The 19136-nt window shown below is 31.8% G+C and overlaps 2 protein-coding genes across 3 annotated transcripts; both read right to left on the minus strand.

Annotated features, from left to right (window-relative positions):
* Nucleotides 1-1282: 1282 nt before the first annotated feature.
* Nucleotides 1283-2765, minus strand: LOC145159405 (F-box protein At5g03100-like). Of its 2 annotated transcripts, none has more exons than XM_079078386.1 (2): nucleotides 1700-2765; nucleotides 1283-1599 (listed from the first exon to the last, which is right to left on the minus strand). In XM_079078386.1, exons 1-2 carry the CDS (start codon nucleotides 2621-2623, stop codon nucleotides 1486-1488), a joined length of 1038 nt encoding a protein of 345 aa, XP_078934512.1. In that variant the 5' UTR covers nucleotides 2624-2765; the 3' UTR covers nucleotides 1283-1485. The 2 variants fall into 2 exon arrangements, with proteins under 2 accessions (XP_078934512.1, XP_078934513.1); XM_079078387.1 differs by having other exon boundaries at nucleotides 1283-1609.
* A 12177-nt stretch (nucleotides 2766-14942) lies between these two features.
* Nucleotides 14943-18885, minus strand: LOC145159406 (Translation initiation factor eIF3 subunit). The gene is made up of 7 exons (XM_079078388.1): nucleotides 18747-18885; nucleotides 18110-18190; nucleotides 17826-17941; nucleotides 16256-16404; nucleotides 15903-16053; nucleotides 15361-15520; nucleotides 14943-15256 (listed from the first exon to the last, which is right to left on the minus strand). Exons 2-7 carry the CDS (start codon nucleotides 18120-18122, stop codon nucleotides 15162-15164), a joined length of 684 nt encoding a protein of 227 aa, XP_078934514.1. The 5' UTR covers nucleotides 18123-18190; nucleotides 18747-18885; the 3' UTR covers nucleotides 14943-15161.
* Between the last annotated feature and the right edge of the window lie 251 nt (nucleotides 18886-19136).

Raw genomic sequence — 19136 nt, forward strand, 5'->3', positions numbered from 1 at the left:
ATTTTAACATTCACAATGTGAAAAAGCTCGATCAGTTTAGATTCACACTGTGAATCTGACTTACTATTATGCACACTATGAATCTGAGAAGGTTCACAATGTGAATCTGAACAGGTTCACAATATGAATCTGAACAGGTTCACAATGTGAATCTGAACTGAAACATAGTTTTTTTTATCCGAATATGAATCTATGTTTAAAAAGTATAAAAAAAACTTGAATTTTGATATATTTATTATTTTTTTCTATAAAAAAATAGACCTTAACTTTTCAACAAAGAAAATGAAGTGAGTTTTTTTCGAAAAAAAAAAAGTTCGTTTTTTATATATCCTCATGGATCTCTTTGGAAAGAGGACGAAAAATCGTGAACAACGGTATACTCGGTTTTTTTTCGATAAAAAACATTGCCTAAAAAAATTTTAAACGAAAAAAAAGGAAGTGAGTTTTGTTATAATCCGGTGTATGTACGTCCATTGTAAAAGTCTACAACCCTTCCTTTTGCCGTTGATCGCTTTAAATTTCGACGCTTTGGATTGGTTACTTGGTTCTTTAATTAATAATGGTTCTCTATTGAACTTTCCATATATATATATATATATATATATATATATATATATATATATATATATATATATATATATATATATATTGGGAATAAGGATTAAAAATTTGAAATTTTACCGATGGTCAAACGGTCAACGAGAGATAGAGAGAGAAAGAGAGAGAGAGAGAGAGAGAGAGAGAGAGAGAGTAGCAACGATTTACATAACATGGCTTCTCTTTCAATTGGCGGTACCACAGAAAGAGTTGTTGGCGGTACCAACAGTACCGCCTCCGACCTATGGCTCATGCCGTTCCACGACATTCACCCTAAAAGAAACTTAGCGGCCACTGCCTAATTAAATATAATATAATTAAAATAATATTTACACATCGACATTTTAAAGGTAGAGCAACCTTTGAGCCAAAGACCATAATGCTTTAATTGAAGGTTTGATCAAGATAAACATTTCCTTGATATCTACCTTGGTTGATTTCAACCTCCTAAAAACTTCTTGCTGATACAATTTCTCTTATAATACTTGCATTGACACCATGTTTTCATGTTGGTCGATACATCGTTTATTATGTAGTCACATACACCCACCTCAACATTCCTAATGAGGCCCTATTTTCATAATTGCGCCCTTATTGGCAGTACTATAAATGTCAAATTATAGTACTGAAGATTATGATCAATCTGGGAAATTAAAGAAATTTCACTTATTTAAATGAAAGAGACTTTTGAAAATTAATTTAAATCGATATCGATATGGTGTTTGTGTGTGATGTTACAGGAGAATGTTTGGGGTTTTACAATTACAACAATATACATAAACTCATGCAAGTGTCACAACTTTCAGAGACATAAGCTTTTTGTGATTAGGACAAACAATATTTAACACCATGATCAAGCAACACCACCCAATCTCTGCTTTCAACTAATCACCGAGAATCAAGATCCAACAAATCATTATCAGGGCATGAAGATGATGTAACATCAGGAAGCTTCATATTTGATGGAAAAGTGAATCCTTTAACCTCCAAACGAGAGAGAACCTATCAAACACTCAAATCAACAAGTTTATCAAAAGATAATCAAGAAGTACTACAAAAGGTAATGATTATATGATTTTTACAAAAAGGAAAAGAATTTTACATTAGAACAGAAACCTCCAATTTTAAGGTCCTTAACATGGTGAAGGTTTAGTATAAAGCCTTTAAGCATATCTTCTTCAGCTTCATCACGCGTTGTCTCCCTATACCCAAGCTTTTCATAATCTAAGTTGGCTTCGACTAAAGAAGATACATTTAGCAACAAAAGCTTCCACAACACCAAGTCATTTCGGATTGTTAGTGATAAAATATTAGGAGCATTGATTTCAATAATATCATCAAGATAATACCCATCCTCAGGAGCACTGTATCCAGAGAACACCAAGTTCTTAACACTCTTTGAGGTTATATCAATCTTCCTATAACCATAGCAAACACCCAACTCCAAAGTTTCCAATACAGGGCTCCCGGATAACATATTTTCAATAAAGTCTTCATCTAATTTCGCATTGAAAATAGACAAATTCCTAAGATTCTTCCAAATAATCGGTCCAGTTGGATTCAATATGCAGCCTTCTAATGTTAGATCCCTAAAACATGAACTGATGAAAAAATTTTGATCTAACAGAAACTCAGCTTCCAATCCCCTATACCAAAACTTCAACTTAAGCTCTTCAACGCTACGACTTATAGCATAACGAATCCAATTATTGAACTGTGACTCAAATCGAATATCATAAGTGATATACACTTCGAATTTTTTGAGCTTCAATTGGCGACATTGAGTTAGGGTTTTGTCCATAAATGAAATGAAATCGGACATAGAGTTAAGGTTTTGGCGAGATTGAGTCAGGGGATCATCTGAATGTTTAAAAATAAGAGTATGTACCGAAGTCCAAAGATGCTTCCATCGCTTGGAGAGTGTACATGTTCTAATGGCGTCTTTTGTAGAGGGTAAACGAGAGAGGACTTCAACAAGCAAATAATCTGGCAAAGCACTGATTCCATCCTCTTCCCCCGTATCCATGATTTAGTGGAAGTTTATCCGTGTCGGAGCAATTTTAGGTTGATTTTGTCTTTCTTCCTCATGAAAAACTACAGAAAACTCACGCTAGGCGGAAATGTAAACAAACGGTGATTTGAACTTCAACAAGCAAATGATCATAGCCCCTAAGCTTTGAAAATATATTAAAGGTGGGACAAATCCAACATTTATATTGTACTAAACAAACTTTTTCATTTCTTAGTTTAGAATTGGTTGACACTTGACGTCACAACCGTCGCACCATCGTTGGACCGCTGCTGAATAAACACCAAATTCATTGACATTTTTCTGATCGTATTCACAACTTAATAAAACAAACATTATAGCTTCCGTTTCTTTGGAAAAACTTTTAACACATACAACTTCATTTTTGCAGCCAAATATAGAAAATTAAATAAAAAAAATAGAATTATACTTTGAAAAATTCAATTTTCTATATTTTAAGTTGTAAATTTCTTTAAAAAAATGTATCGTTTATAAGACATATTCATAGTTTAAAATATCATATGTACAGTTTAATAGACATAAGAATCCACTGATATGCAATTTAATTTTTTTATGCACACATTCATTCATATTTTAAAACAAATTTATATAATATACATAAGTTAATACAGTCCATTTTTAGTTTAATACATAAAATCCACAACATAATACAATCAGTTATACACTAAATCACAAATTCAAATAAGTTAAACCCAAACTCTACCACCACCACCAACTACCACACACCGCCAACAACTACATGTGTCACTTTCGCAACCATTCTTCCTTTCAAATCAGATCTGTATACAAAATCATGGATTCATAGCTTAAATATTATATTTACAGTTTAATAAACCAATTAATTTACTAATTAAGAGTTTAATGCAAAATAATTATAAAAACTAATATATTCTTACATATTTATACATCACAAAAAATAAATATATTCACAAAAAAAATTAATACAAACAGTCTTACATAAATTGGTCATATTTTAATATAAAATTCATAAAAAAATTCACAGTTTAATACATTTAATTTACAACTTAATACATTCAATTCGTAGTTTACTTTTAGAACACAAGATTCACAACTTAATATAATAAATTCACTATTTAATACACAAAAATTATATATTCACATCCATATTTTCAACTTAAAACTTACATTTATACATTTAAATCTATAGGCTAGTGCTTCTTTCAAAGTTTATTTACACAATTATTCACAGTTTAAATTTTACATACTTTATTCAAAATTAGACAAAATCATATATGTATATAATGTTTATTTCATCTCATATTTCATAAGCAAACAAAAAATTTATAAAAAAATTCACAACTTAGTACAGTCAATTCACAACTTAATACAATCAATTTACAAACTTAATACAGTCTATTCACCACTTAATATAATCAATTCACAGTTTGATTCGGTCAATTTACAGCTTGATATAATCAATTTACAATTAATAGACAAAAATCACGGCTTAATAATATATAAAAATTATACATGACGAGAGTTTTTGTAAAAAAATATATATTTACAGAAAAATATTATATCAAAATACATAATTATTTATAGAGAATAAAATATTGCAAAAAATTAAGTGGTCAGAAATCGTTATCGCATCCTCTGCTTCTGTTTTTGTTCTCATTTGAAGCTTCCATAACTTATGATCGATCCTTAGTATTTCGGTTACCACCATAAACACTCTGATGTACTAAAAAAATCTAATTCTTAACTAGAGGGTTACCCCCGCTTTGCGGGGAGCGGAATGTCAAAATATTATTTCCTTTTGAGTTTAAGCCGCTTAAAAACTTACATTTTTTTTTCTTTTTACTTTTTAAGCATCTAATATGTATGAGTAGTTAGATGCTATAAATTTTTCAGCAACTGCTGCTGCAAGTTCAAAAGCCCCAACAAATAGATAGTTTTTGATGATATTTCTTCAAATGGGCTTATCTGCAAAATAAAACTTACTTAGAATGGCAAGAAACTATGTGACTCGTTCAAATTCATGAAAGTGACAAAAGTTGAAGGTGCAAAATTGGATTTTTCACTTCAAACTAAATAAAAACAGGGTGTGAGAGTCGACTTTTGCAACAAAAGTAGGGTAGATGCTTACAAATTCCCAGATACTTACATAAACATCAAAAAAAATTGCAATGAATATATCAAATTATGAGAAAAATATTGTATTTCAATTATTTATGTATAAAAGGCATGCTTGGACAATAGACTTTGGAAATGGAATTTGATTTCCATTCCATTGGGTGTTTGGTTGTCAAAATAGATGGAATTCAATTCTGTGAGAATGTCAGGAGTCCCTCATTTTAAGATTGGGAAAACTACAATAAAGTCCCTACATATTGGCCTCATAATCGATTTAGTCCCTATATATATTTTTTTATTCAATTAAGTCCCAAATACCGGTAATCGTATTCAATTTAACCCTTTGACCCGGTCAACAGGTCATCCAACTTTCAAAAATTACATTTTTGGCCCAGATTTCAAAATTTATTATAAATTTGGTCCAAAATTTACACTTTTGGCCCAGACTTTAAATTTTGTTACAAATTTGGTCCAAACTTTACCCTTTTTACCCAAATTTTAGAATTTTATTATAAATTCATCCTAACTTTAGTCTTTTTTACAACTTTTTTTCTCAAAGAATTGTTTCTAATATGTTTTTTCTTTATAAAATCATATTTATACAAAAAAAACGTATTTTCACATAAAAATCTTATGTTTTCTATATAAAAACTTTTTTTAAAAACTTTTTTGTATATGAAATATCTAGTAATAAAAATAGGTATTTATTAAGTATATAAATATATACAAATCCATTTTTATAAAAAAATGTATACAAAAAGATATTTTACAAAAAAAAATGTATACAAACACCTATTTTATCTATATTTTTCTATAAAATTGTGTTTGTTTACATTTTCTTTATAAAAACGTGTTTGAACAATTTTTTATATGATACGTGCTTGTATACATTTTATAAAATGTATACAAACACGATTTTATAAAATATATACAAACACGTATTATATAAAAAATTATTCAGACACGTGTTTATAAAATGTATACAAACACGATTTTATAAAATGTATACAAACACGTATTATATAAAAAATTATTCAAACACGTTTTTATAAAAAAAATATAAACAAACACGGTTTTATAAAAAAATATAGATACACACCTATTTGTGTGCATATATATATATATATATATATATATATATATATATATATATATATATATATATATATATATATAAGGCGATAGGTGTTTGTATACATTTTTTTTTTGTAAAATACGTTTTTGTATACATTTTTTTATAAAAACGGATTTGTATATATTTATATACTTAATAAACACATATTTTTATAACTAGATATTTCATATACAAAAAACTTTTTAAAAATTTTTTTTATATAGAAAATATAAGATTTTTATGTGAAAATACGTTTTTTTTTTGTATAAATATGATTTTATAAAGAAAAAACATATTAGAAACAATTTTTGAAGAAAAAAAGTTGTAAAGAAAACTAAAGTTACGATGAATTCATAATAAAATTCTAGAATTTGGGCAAAAAGGGTAAAGTTTTGACCAAATTTGTAACAAATATTAAAATCTGGGCCAAAAGTGTAAATTTTGGACCAAATTTGTAATAAATTTTGAAATCTGGGCCAAAAATGTAATTTTTGAAAGTTGGATGACCTGTTGACCGGGTCAAAGGGTTAAATTGAATACGATTACCGGTATTTGGGACTTAATTGAATAAAAAAATATATAGGGACTAAATCGATTATGAGGCTAATATGTAGAGACTTTGTTGCAGTTTTCCCTTTAAGATTTTACAATTCCTTTAATTTTTTTTGAAACCGCAAACAATTATGTATCAAAGAATGTTTTTTTACAATTCCTTTAATGGTCAGATAGTTGGAGCTAATTCAATTCAAATCTTTTCCTTTGTTTGTTAAAAGACGAAAACACCCCCAACATATATAACCAAGTATCTTACTCATTTTGAATCCAAAGTTTAATATATATATATATATATATATATATATATATATATATATATATATATATATATATATATATATATATATAGGGAAAAGTTGAATAGAGAACCATAATTATTGGTTCTTCAAAGAACCAAATCTTTTTTTCAATTTCTAGAGCTTATTCTTTATCGAAAAAAATATCTAAATTCATATATTAACATTGTGAATGTGAAAAATATTTTTCGGATTCACCGTGTGAATCCGGATTCACGTTCTGAATTTTCAAAGATTCACATTGTGAATTTGACGTAAAAAAAAAAAAAAAAAAAAAAAAAAAAAAAAAAAAAAAAAAATCGAAATTGATATCATTGGAAAAAGGATAAAAAGTTATGAATTTCTGTATTTTTAGTTTTTTTTTTTGATAAAAAATAAGTTGTAAAAGTTGAAAAAAAGATTGGTTCCTTGGTTAATTATGGTTCTCTATTGAACCTCACCCTATATATATATATATATATATATATATATATATATATATATATATATATATATATATATATATATATTGCAAAGAGCCCATTTTACATATGTGTTTGTGCCAAAAACGGATCATCATCTATATGTGATTCTTTTCCAGTTTTTGTCCAACCCTTTAATAACAACATAATTTATAAAAAGGAAAAACTCTTCAAATAAACCAACATAAAAAGGGCAATTTTTTTTTGCACCTTTTTACACCCATCTAGTTTCTTCTGATGTAGATTTCAATTTCCATACTGATCTTGTGGTAATATGCTTACTATTCATAACATATCCATGAACCGGGTGTTGAAATGACAATGATATATTACTATCGAATGTATTAGCTTTAGTTTTAACCAAATCAAACAATATCCGACCGTCAAAATTAGGCAGAAGTAGTAAACCTAAGTTGTTAAACTTTGGTCTAACATAGGTGTTAATTCCATTACTCAACTGACATAACCCTCCATACATAAAATAACAAAGCTAATACTTTCTTTGAAAAATTTTCACCCTGCAACTGATGGATTTTTTGAAAGTAGAACAAAAAGAAATTCTTTATATCACAAAAAACCGTCACTAATAACCCTATAACCAACAATTCCGCTGAGAGGTTAACCCATCCGCGGAGCCCTCGTCACAAGCTACGTGGAGGATTTAATGAACGACAGAACCAACACTCTGCGGAGGGTTTAATGTGTCCATGGAGGTAGCTCTGCGGAGCCCTCTAGGGTCCATACAATATCGTACAAATTCAACGATCCGCGGAGCCCGTACAATATAGCCGGTATTTTCTCTTTTTTTTTAATAGTAATTTTTTTTTTCAAAAGTTACCCAATTCTGCGTCAAGCCGGCGTTACATGAGCCGTTTGCGGGTCTAACGAAAATAGAATTAAACAAGAGGAGAACAAAAAATTACGAAATAAAGCCCTAATCCTATTCAATTGCTGAATTCCTGTAAATCAAAGAAGCAAATATGCTGAGAACGAGATTGGTATGGTTTACGTTTGGTTTCGCTTCCACCGCTGCTATCATGTCTCAGTTTGTCTACAAAGATCTTTTGCTCGATCGTCACTCTCTTTCTCTCCAGGTACTTTTTTTTTTCTTCAACAACTTCTCCATTTTATGCCATTTTTGTTAATTTTTGATCTTGTCCAATCGCAGTTGAAGCAGCAGTTTGATTCTTTGGAGTCCCGTGTCTCAAATCTCGAATCAGCATCTCCCAAGGTATTCTTACCTTTATTCATTAATTTTGATATATTTCCACCGAATCGTATGTGAAACTGTTAGTTTGCTCCAGTGTACTGTCTATATCACAAATTGATATTTCCTATAAGAGATTAAAGGGGGGTATTTGGATGTGTATCGCAATGATATCATGATTGCAGTTTAGGGTTGTTTGGTAAAGGGGTGTTTGGATGTGCCTTTGAAAAAGTTGTCTAATGACGAGATGTAATCTATGATGATGCACAAAACAGTACTCAGTGTAGTTTGGTTATCTAAGGAATGCCCTTTAATCATACGTTTTGTTATTGTTAGTATCCTAATCCAACTGATTATTTGACATCTAATTAATTAGATATCAAGTAGGTTACTAAAAAACTAGAAGCTGATTTTTATGACTTTCATTTAGGATCAAGATAGAGCAAAAATTGGATAAGCAGAAAACTGATTATTGAGATACATGTAAATTACCTAACTGTCCTTGGGGGTGCATGAAACATTTTGCCTTCTAATGTTGGTCCAAGAATGGCTATTGTGGGCATATTACAACTGTCTAGAATTTTGAAGCAAGCGGAGCCCATATATGATATATCATTTTCATACTACAATCAAATTGGGTTTAGTTTTCAAGATTCATGATGATTTGACTGTGATCTGTCATGGAATATGTAGAACATTATGTAGTTTCTAACCTAATAAATTCCGACGCAATACAATAAATAAACAAAATACTTGGTGAGCTATTTACCTCACTGATAAATCTAACATCTAAATGGTAGAACTTGGTTATTCCAGTAACGACCAAGGTGATTATCCCTAAATGTTTACTCCTCCCTATTTAATATTTCTTTTAATCAACCCGTGTAATATGCGGGTATCTAACCTAGTACACAATATATTGGTATCTCACTGTGTGTCTACTATATTGCAGGGTTAACAAATCCAAATTTTGAAGACCCTGCTTTTTTGGGGCGACGGTTTTTTATGCTTTTGGTTTCCTGTTATCTTGTGTGTAACTTCCTAATCTGCCAAGTAGACATGTTGGCACTTGCGTTTGGCATATTTGTGTTCCTCACTGAGAAAAACATAGCAATATTCTACAAAAATATAAAAAAGATAGGTGTGTTGGAGAACTGACTGTGATCAAGAAATCATCTCCTTGAAATATGTTTCTGATTTCATCATATGTAGGATTATGTCCTATATGATTATGGTGATTACATGCATAAAGAATTCAGCTATTCTTTTTTAACCTAATGGACTCGGACGCCTCATAACCAATCCCATTTTACTTGAGAAACCGTCCTCAGGAGCGACATAATAACAATGCCATGGGTACTAAGTATGACACAGTAAACCCACAAAAACATGTTGAAACTAAACTTAGAATACAATTAGGTCCACTTTATATCAATCAATAACCAAAAGCCACACATTCAATCCAAATGTGAAGAAAGTGTACACAATTTCCATGTTTAACAAGTAGACAATGCTACTAACTATTGCAACCAACAGTCATTATTTTTCAATAGAGAACACATGCTCGATTCAGTTCTCTTGAAGATTCTCTGGCTCATCAGAATGTAATTACAAGATCCTTATTTATAAACCAACCAAAACAGATGCATCACATGAAATCAAAGTCATCATATCCAGCATTTACAACTGCTTCATCATACGGCTTATCCACCAACACCAACACCAACACTTGCTTCTTCTTTCCCATGTTACATCGAAACATAAATAACAAAATACAGAAGATGCTAAATGATTTTGAGAAGTAGAATAAATCTACCAGAATAGCAATACATGTCTTATTTTTACCAACAACTTCTTTCCCTGCTTTTAGCTTCTCATTTGTAATGGAAGTTACAGAAGAAACAACTTCTTCCACATCTGCAACTTTTAGACTCTCATTACATGCTTCAGCAATCCAATATAATGAAAGATTTTATGCATTCAAAGGTCCACACACTTATTACGTTCTCCATTCCATTCCTTCCATCATACCAAACATACCTTACTTTTGTGGTTCATTAAATCCAGAAAACATGTTGCGATTAATCTCCATAAAAAATAAATAAATAAATAAAGCTACTCTTTGTGAAACAACCATTGATCATCTCCCAACTGTAGCCTTCACCCTTTGATCGATCCTCTAGTAAGACAGTAGCCAAGAACTTCTGAAAAAACACCATGCTCAAATGAAAATCTTCACCCCAAAGTCTCTAATACCAATTTGTTGTGTGAAAGAAAAATTAAAGGAAATAACAAGAAAAATGACTATCAGTGGCTTTATCTATTTACTGTTATGAAAGTATACGTTCAGGGCAACACAACAAGAAACTATTAAGGCTATTGGGAATGGGAGTGGCAAAGAGCTCGACATTTCTGAGGTGGCACGGAAAACATCGCGTCTGGTGCTTGACGAGAATTGTGCTGACCTTGGCAGCCCACTGGCGATTCTCTCTATTCTTCAAACAACCACCTCATTTACACCGTTTGAATGTTTTTAATTTGAAAAAATAAATTTTTTTCCCAATATAAATACATCCATACACATAAGTTTACCACGTACCCCAATTTACATTATACTCTCTCTCTGTTCAATCTTTGTATAGCCCAAATTTCTTCTTCAAACTCTCCAAACAAGCAAAAGACACCAACTAGAAACAATCCACACCCTTCATCACTCTACCGCCCACAGATGGATCGACCTATTTTTCACATGTATTCCATTATATATGGCGGTATGACACCAGTTAATATCCATTGCAAGTCGGGTTCACACTCATCGAATTCACAGCTGGGCATGCCGCTTTGAAAGCCGCTGCGTGCAAAGTGGTAAAGCACGAGAATGCATGTATAGAAAATCAACATGTGTTTGTACCTTTTGCATTCGATACATTTGGTTTTCTCGCACCAGAGGCGGTGAAGCTCCTCAATAGAGTCCAACGGGTCATGCATTCTAATGTCATATCTCCTAGATCCACAAATGTAGTTTTCAAAAGAATTGGTTTTGCCATCCAAAAAGGGCTAGCGGCACAGCTTGTTGCCCGTTTGCCTTCAATCGATATGTATTGAACCTTTTGTAATGGAAAATTATCAATATGTTCCATAAACTGAACCTGAAGTCGGAACTTAACCCGAGTCTAAAAAGGGAAAGCCCCTAATAAATATGAAAGAAGAGGAGATGTTGGTCCAATTATCGATCGGTATATCGGAGGACCCCAAGGTTGGCAACTATAAAAAATGTCCAACTTTTTGGAATGGAGTTATATTTTCCTCAATGAAAATAAATAAATAAATAATAAAGAGACCACCTAACAAAAAACCAAATCTACAAGGAAAACAAATAAAGAGGTAATGATATTTAATGATTTGTTTAAAAGCTTGAAAAAACATTGGCAATTAGTCGAAGTGATGCCACCTTTGCTTGAAATGTTCTAGTTAGGCCGGACAGAGCATCACAGGAAGGGGGTGCGGGAGGCGTTCCCACACATTGGAACACGGCACCGTCCTTGCGAGAAAGGAGGTGCGTGAAGGGAGTGGGGGGATAGAAACTCTGCATTCTCTCTCCTATTTTGATTGGTTATGTTTTCCTTTTTATTTTATTTTTTTCATTTTTTTTATATTTATTAAATTATATACCTACTAAAAAATTATAAAAAATATATCAAAATTCATGGTTTTTAATTCCCTACAAAATGTGTATAATATTTATATGAAATATATTTTTTTTAAAAAAAATAAAAAAAAAATGAAAGATCTTTCCCATACACACCCTTGATTTTGATGAGGAAAAGAAAAGTAAGGAAAAGACTGGCGTGGCAGACAAAAAGTGAAGGATCCTCCCCCACACACCCTCGGGTCTTAGAACAAAGGGAAACCCTTTGGTGGCAGAGGTGTGACTTTGGTGGATTTGAGATGGAGAGGGCGATGGAAAATGAAAAGACATCAAAGGGCAATAAAGTCGTTTTCTTTTACTTTTATATCCTATGACTATGAGATGGGTTTTCATTTTAAATATCTTGAGGGTGATAGAGGTTTTAAGAATCCTTTAAACAAATTATTTATTTAAGATCATAAAACTATGAGACAAAATAGCCATTTTTCTTAAGATTTGTATAATAAAATAGCCAAACATTAACGTTTTATTTTTGAAAATAACTACCTATTTTGCAGGGGCTACGGTGAAATCGGCATGAACAACGCAAAACTGGTCGAAATTGGTCACCCATATTTAAGACCATTGTTTTTTCACTTTTCCTCATTTTTTATACAATTTTTGTAAATCTCTTTCAACCCAAGACTTATTTATTTATTTATTTATTTGCGAAGTTTCCTTTTGCTGTGAAAATGGTGTTTTTAAGCTCCCTACCAGAAAAAAAAATCTTTAAAATAATGTTTTCTTGATAAAAATATGAACAATTTCGCAATACAAAACATTTTTTTTAGTGAATAGTACATTTCTTAGTCCTCACTAAGAAAATGGTAATTGCTCAACGCATTTTTAAGGTCTCATTTTGCACTGGCAATACAAAACATGCAACTGACATTTTGTATAAGGTAAAAACACCATCGTATAGAGGCAAAAATGTATTTTGTAGTGGCTACACCATTTCTCCAATAAGCCATAAACGAATTGAACGTTCAACAAACTGTTCGTGAACCGTTCGGCGGGAAGTTCGTTTATTTAATAAATGAATGAACATGAACACAAATTCTCGTTCATTTAGTTAAACGAACGAATATAAACAATGGTCTCGTTCATTCAATTATGTCCGTGAACATGTTCATATATGTTTAATTATGTTTGATTACATTACTATATTATATGTTCATATATGTTCAATTATGTTTGTTTATCTTTGTTTATTTATGTCCGTTCGTTTATGTTCATTTAGCATGTTCACGAATATGAACAATGTAATTTGTTAAATAAAGGAACATGAACAAGAAAATTTATTCGTTTATCTGTTCGTGTTCGTTCATTTGTTCGGCTAACTTAAAAGAACGAATATGAACAAGCCTCCGTTCGTATTCGTTCAGTTCGTTTACAGCCCTAATGACCGAGAAATAGCGTGACTACTGCAATATATGTTTTAGGGCTTATTTCATAGTGAGGAATGTAAAATATAAAAACCATATGTACATAGGCAAAACCATATTTTGTAGTGGTCACACCATTTCTCAGTGTTGACCGAGAAATAGTGTGGCCACTACGAATGTGGTTTTAAGGGCCATTGTGAGCGGTAAATATAAAACTTAAAAATAATATTATATAGAAGCAAAACGTATTTTGCAGCGGTCACACCATTTCTCAGTCCTCATTGAAAAAAAGTGTGGCCACTACGAAATGCGTTTGAATGGCTCATTCTCAATGGGAACATACAACATAGAAACATCGTACATAGGCAAAAATACATTTTGCGGTGGCATATCATTTCTCATTCCTTGCTGAGAAATGGTATGACCACGTTTGTAAGGACCCATTACACATGCGGAATGTAAGCATAAAAACAACATCGTATAGGAAATAAAATGACATAGTATAGAGGCAAAAAGAAAACAACGACAACAACGCAGGGTCCATTTTGCAGTGGAAATGTAAAACATAAAAACGACATAGCATAGGAACAAAAGCGACATCCTAAGAGGCAAAAACACAGGGTACATCTTGCAATGGGGAATATAAAACAAAAGAACAATCACATAGTGACAAAAACTACATCCTATAGAGGCAAAAAAAAAAAACCACAACGCATTTTGCGGTACTGTTTTTTTTTTTTTTTTTTTTTCCATTTAAGTGAACAGTAGTATTTCGCATTACGGTTTCTTTCTAAATTTATTTTCTGAAACTACATCACATAATGCAGTGAGGACTGTGAAGTTGGTTATACGGGGAAACTTGAATTGTTTTTTGATAAAAAGAAGCTTAACCATTTTTAGCTATTTTGTCTTTCTTCTCATTATAAAACCAACAACTTTCAAATATAGGATCTGATTGGATATAATCCCAAATTCTATCAAATCCCTACAAATCGATCAAACCAAACCAAATCAAATCGTCCTTACGGTGTTTATGAAGCCGTTTTGTTGCTGATATAATTCATAATGCTAAAAGTGTTATCTTTAAAGAATTTGAAAAATATGACAATTTTGGTCGTTTCGTGATTAGCTCTTTTTCTAAAATAACAATTTATGTTCATCAGTTTATATTCATTTATGTTTTTCGTTGTACAATTGAAACATTTAAATCTTGTCCTTCAAACCTGAGATGAACATTAAACGTAATTACCACTTGATTACCTTTTTCTATTTATTGGGTTCATGTGTAATTTTAGTATATCAATAAATACATAAATTCTATATGATCTAAAAGGAGAAGTGAGCTCTACAGGCATGAAACAAACAAAAATGCATTCAGAATGACACCAAACAAATGTTGAAAAGTAGACGTAGAATACAATCAGGTTCATTTGTGTTTTATATCATCGACAGACAATTCACCAAATGAAATATGCTAACAGATTTAATCCAAGTATGGAGAAGAAAGTATATGCAATTTCCAAGTTTTATAAGTAGACAATGCTACTGCAACCGACACTCATTCAGCAAAATACAAAACCACTCAGAGAACCCAATTCCAAGTGCAAGAGCTCAACTCATTTTTCTCAAAGGAAAAGGAAAAGGATTCCCTGCCTGCCTGCCTCATCAAACTGTAATTACATGATCCCGATGTAGAAACCAACCAATCAAAACATCACATGAAGTCAAAGTCATCATATCCATCATATCCAGCATTTACAACTGAATCATCATCCGGCTTATCCACCAGCAGCTGTTTCTTCTTCCCCCCTGTTACAATGATACATTAATATTATAAAAAAGGATTGTTAATGTCATAAAACAGAATCCATGGAAGATAACTATTGAGTTTATCATCAGAATTAGAATAGCACCTGTCTTCTTTTTACCAGCAGCAGCTTCTTTCTCTGCTTTTAGTTTTTCATTTGCAATGGCAGTAACTGAAGAAGCAACTTCTTTTGCATCTGCAGCTTTTAAGCTAGTCATTGACAGTCTCATCACATGCTTCAGCAATCCAATATAATGAAAGCTTTTCTGCATACACACACAATTATTAATTTCATTTCATTTCTCTTGTATACACAAATAGCAACCTACTATTATTACAGCAAAAATGTACTTTGAAGAATCTACCAATTATGTCATTTTCAGCGGAGCGGCATTCAAATACAAAGCAACTATCACTGCTATATATGGCTAGAGATTTTTCACATTATACAATGCCTTAATAATAATAATACAAAAACTGAAACTACACTCATGCAATAAGAAAATGACGTTATTACATATAGCAACATTCGTTCATTAATTTGTTTAATATAGCAATTTACTTTCGTTTCTTCCCATACCAACTATATATAATTGGGGGTTGATTGCTGTAATAGAAACAACAACAAGTAGGATGCTATAATAATACCTCGAAGGGGCGGAGTTTACTAGAGATGAGTTCTGCATATTCTGTAAAGTCACTCTCTGATTTCGGGATGAAATTGTCAATTGTCTTATCATCAGCCTTTTTAGAGGCAAAAAGTTCTGCTGTGTTCTTGTAATCAGCTTCTTCCACAAGCCTGTTACTCAATATTTTACCATAATAAACTAACACTTCAAATATGAATGAATGCAAGTAAGTAGTAGCTAGTATTTTCAATTTTCAAAAACAATCAACCAATCCAAACTAGGATTGCTACTTTTACTGTAAAAAAACATGAAAATGGTTGATTCGATATGATTGATACTAATAGAAAGAGGTAACATTATAATTATTAATACCTTTGTTGTCTGAGCTTTTCTGCTACAGGATCTAGTGGGGGCTCCTCTTTTGGTGGTTGAACAGCAGCCTTCCCTTTTTCTTGGGTTGCTTTGGCTGTCGACTTCTTTGGGGCCTTCTCCACAGGAGGTGCTGCTGCTGTCACTGGTGGCTGATACACATACATACAAAAACAGAATAATGGCAATGAGTAATCAGTAATGACTATTACAGACTACAATAAATGAAAAATAATATCATCCATTTGAGGTTTGTTTTAACAGCTATGAAAGGCTGACAATCTAAAGTAACTGGATATAATACTTTCTAGTCGAATGTAAGCTCTTGAGCTTTATATGAACAAAAGAAATGAGAAATGATCCCTTCTGTTGGTTGGATGGAATCACTCATAATATTCCATCAGTAGTTTGGTCGGCCTATAAAAGTCTAAATTTTTTATGCTATATGTAATTACAATGTATAGTTTCGATTCTACCCTACATTATTTGATTACAACTAAAGATTTTTTTATTTAAAAAAGTGTAAACACAAACCTTATAAAAGTTCGTTAAAACTCAAATAAGGAGGTGTTTTATTTAATTCAATAAACACTTTGATAAAAGTGTATATTAGCTTATTTGATGACAAAAAGGAGTTTCTAGAAAGTGTTTGGATTAGTATGTGGTAGCAACAAGCTATAAGTTGATAAGCCTTTTTTAAAAAGTGTTTGGATAAGCTTATAGTCATTTTGGGTGAAGATGTCATAAGCACTTTTCAAAAGTCAGAAGTGTGGCTTTTTATAAACTCCAAAAAAGCTGTTTTCAAAATCACTTTTCTATTTCGCAAAAAAATTTAAGCTTATTGGTTTTTTTGAAAAGCTAACAAGTCAATAAGAACTTTTCAAACTCAATCCCAAGATTATAACAAAAAAAATATACTTTTTAGTTATCTTTAGACAATACGATTGTCATTCAAACAAAATCGTGAAGCTTTTAAAATGATTTCTCACTGAAAACTACATAAAATATTGGGTAGTTTTCCAATTCATTCCATGATGGATTAAAAGAAACCACCCAATGGCTAGTGAATGAAAAATAAAAAATGGAAGAAATCACATTCCTTCAAGAATAAACAAACAACTTCTTTTCATTCCAACAGAATGAACCATTCTATTTTCTTTCCTGATTCCATCATACCAACCACTACCTAGATTTTAATGATTCAAACAATGCATCAACAAATAACAAGGTGAAATGAATTCAGAAAGGCTGGATACACAAGATTGCAAGTTTAAGGTCAACATAAGTCAAATAAATTCTCACAATAAGCAATCAAAGCAAAAAGCTTAAATAAAGAAAAGAGAAAATGTATGCATGCAATCAATATAAAACATAAACAAAACTGAGATAACATGCACAGGGCTTGAAACAGAAAATAGAAGTATAGAACATTACAGAAAGAGATCAAAGGGCGATCCTTTTTTCTAATCTTTTCTTATTTGATTTTGGACTACAGCATATAGCATTACACTATCATGGGATTGACGAACTATACTGAACTTGAAAAAAAAAAAAAAAAAAGTATAGAGTGTACCGGAGCAGGCTCATCTTCATCTTCCCATGAATCTTTTACATCATTTTCATCAGCATCCTCATCATCCCACATGCTTTTAGGCTCCTTTTTGATAACAAGTGGGGCTGGCTCATCCTCTGACATATTCAATAGAAAATAGTTCAATAAATAGTTATGAAACCCCTCTATGATTTTTAACATGAAGAATGTAAAACATTGCAAAGTGCAACATTTTATACAAGATGATAATCTATTATAAACGCTAATCCAACACCAAAGAACAGAGAGAGAAAGAGTAGGTCTACCCCAATCCTCCATCTTTTGGGCTTTCTTTACTCTTGACAAAAACTTTGGTTTACTGAGGATGATTTATAGATGAACTAAGACTGCATAAAAAGGTCAAAAACGAGGTTAATGTAAGTTGATACAAAAAAAGATTTATTTCGTAGGGAACAAGATTCACAGTACTAATGCAACTATCATCGTATATTGCCTCCGATATCATGTTGCAGCAATCAACAACTAACTTATCACTCGACAGAACTCTTGGATGCTTACGAAACCACTCACTCAACTCAGTCGGAATCAAAACCTACTTGAAAAATGTCTAAGTAGGCAGAGTATCTATTACACAATCGATTTTTAGATAGAACGGGTAAACTGTAATGAATTTATTATAAATTTCAATCAATTACCGGATTCTTAAATTAGGGTTCGCCACTTTAATTTACATCTGATGCTTGATTCTTTTAATGAGATTAGATATATGATGGAACAGAAATCGGGATCTTTTACTTTACCTGTCAAAGATCGAACCCGAGACAGGGATATAATACTCGGTCCACATTAAATTTACTGAATTGTACCAATCCAGTTTATGTTTTAACTTTTTTTATCACTGATTTAAAAGCACAAGACGACATAAGAAGAAAGATGTAGTACCTGAAGGAGATGCGGTGAAGGCGGCGCTGCAACGATGGCGATAAGGGGTTTACGGCGAGGTTTCCAAGGATGCGTGAACAGCGAGAAGATCAGTCGGGATTATGATTTTAGCCTTAGGGTTTTAAGTTTGGTCGGTTACGAAGCCCTTTAAGCAAACGCTTATCACTTTCTTATTATTCGATTCGGGCACGAACCGGTAGAAATCTGGGTCGGTCAAAAAGAATGTTTAAAAAGGTCTGAATTGGTTCGGACCAGTCTGAATCAAAATCCTAACCCCAGACTAGGCTTGCACAAAAAAACCGGTTCAGGATCCGAACCGGTCACTGAACCGGTAAACCGGTTCACCATGAACCGGTCCACTATGAATCGAACCGATTCAAGAACCGAACC

The sequence above is a fragment of the Lactuca virosa genome, chromosome 2 (assembly GCF_052849685.1).
Source record: "Lactuca virosa cultivar CGN04683 chromosome 2, Lactuca_virosa_CGN04683_v6, whole genome shotgun sequence".
Classification (NCBI taxonomy): Eukaryota; Viridiplantae; Streptophyta; class Magnoliopsida; order Asterales; family Asteraceae; genus Lactuca; species Lactuca virosa.

Excerpts from the sequence above, each read along its gene's own strand:
- LOC145159405 (XM_079078386.1), bottom strand. The coding sequence starts at position 2,623 with ATGGATACGGGGGAAGAGGATGGAATCAGTGCTTTGCCAGATTATTTG. Across the intron at positions 1,600-1,699 it reads TTGGAGGTTTCTGTTCTAAT|GTTCTCTCTCGTTTGGAGGT; the intron begins GTAAAATTCTTT and ends AGTGTTTGATAG.
- LOC145159406 (XM_079078388.1), bottom strand. Across the intron at positions 16,054-16,255 it reads GAAAAGCTCAGACAACAAAG|GCTTGTGGAAGAAGCTGATT; the intron begins GTATTAATAATT and ends ATTGAGTAACAG. Across the intron at positions 15,521-15,902 it reads GTAAACTCCGCCCCTTCGAG|AAAAGCTTTCATTATATTGG; the intron begins GTATTATTATAG and ends GTGTGTATGCAG.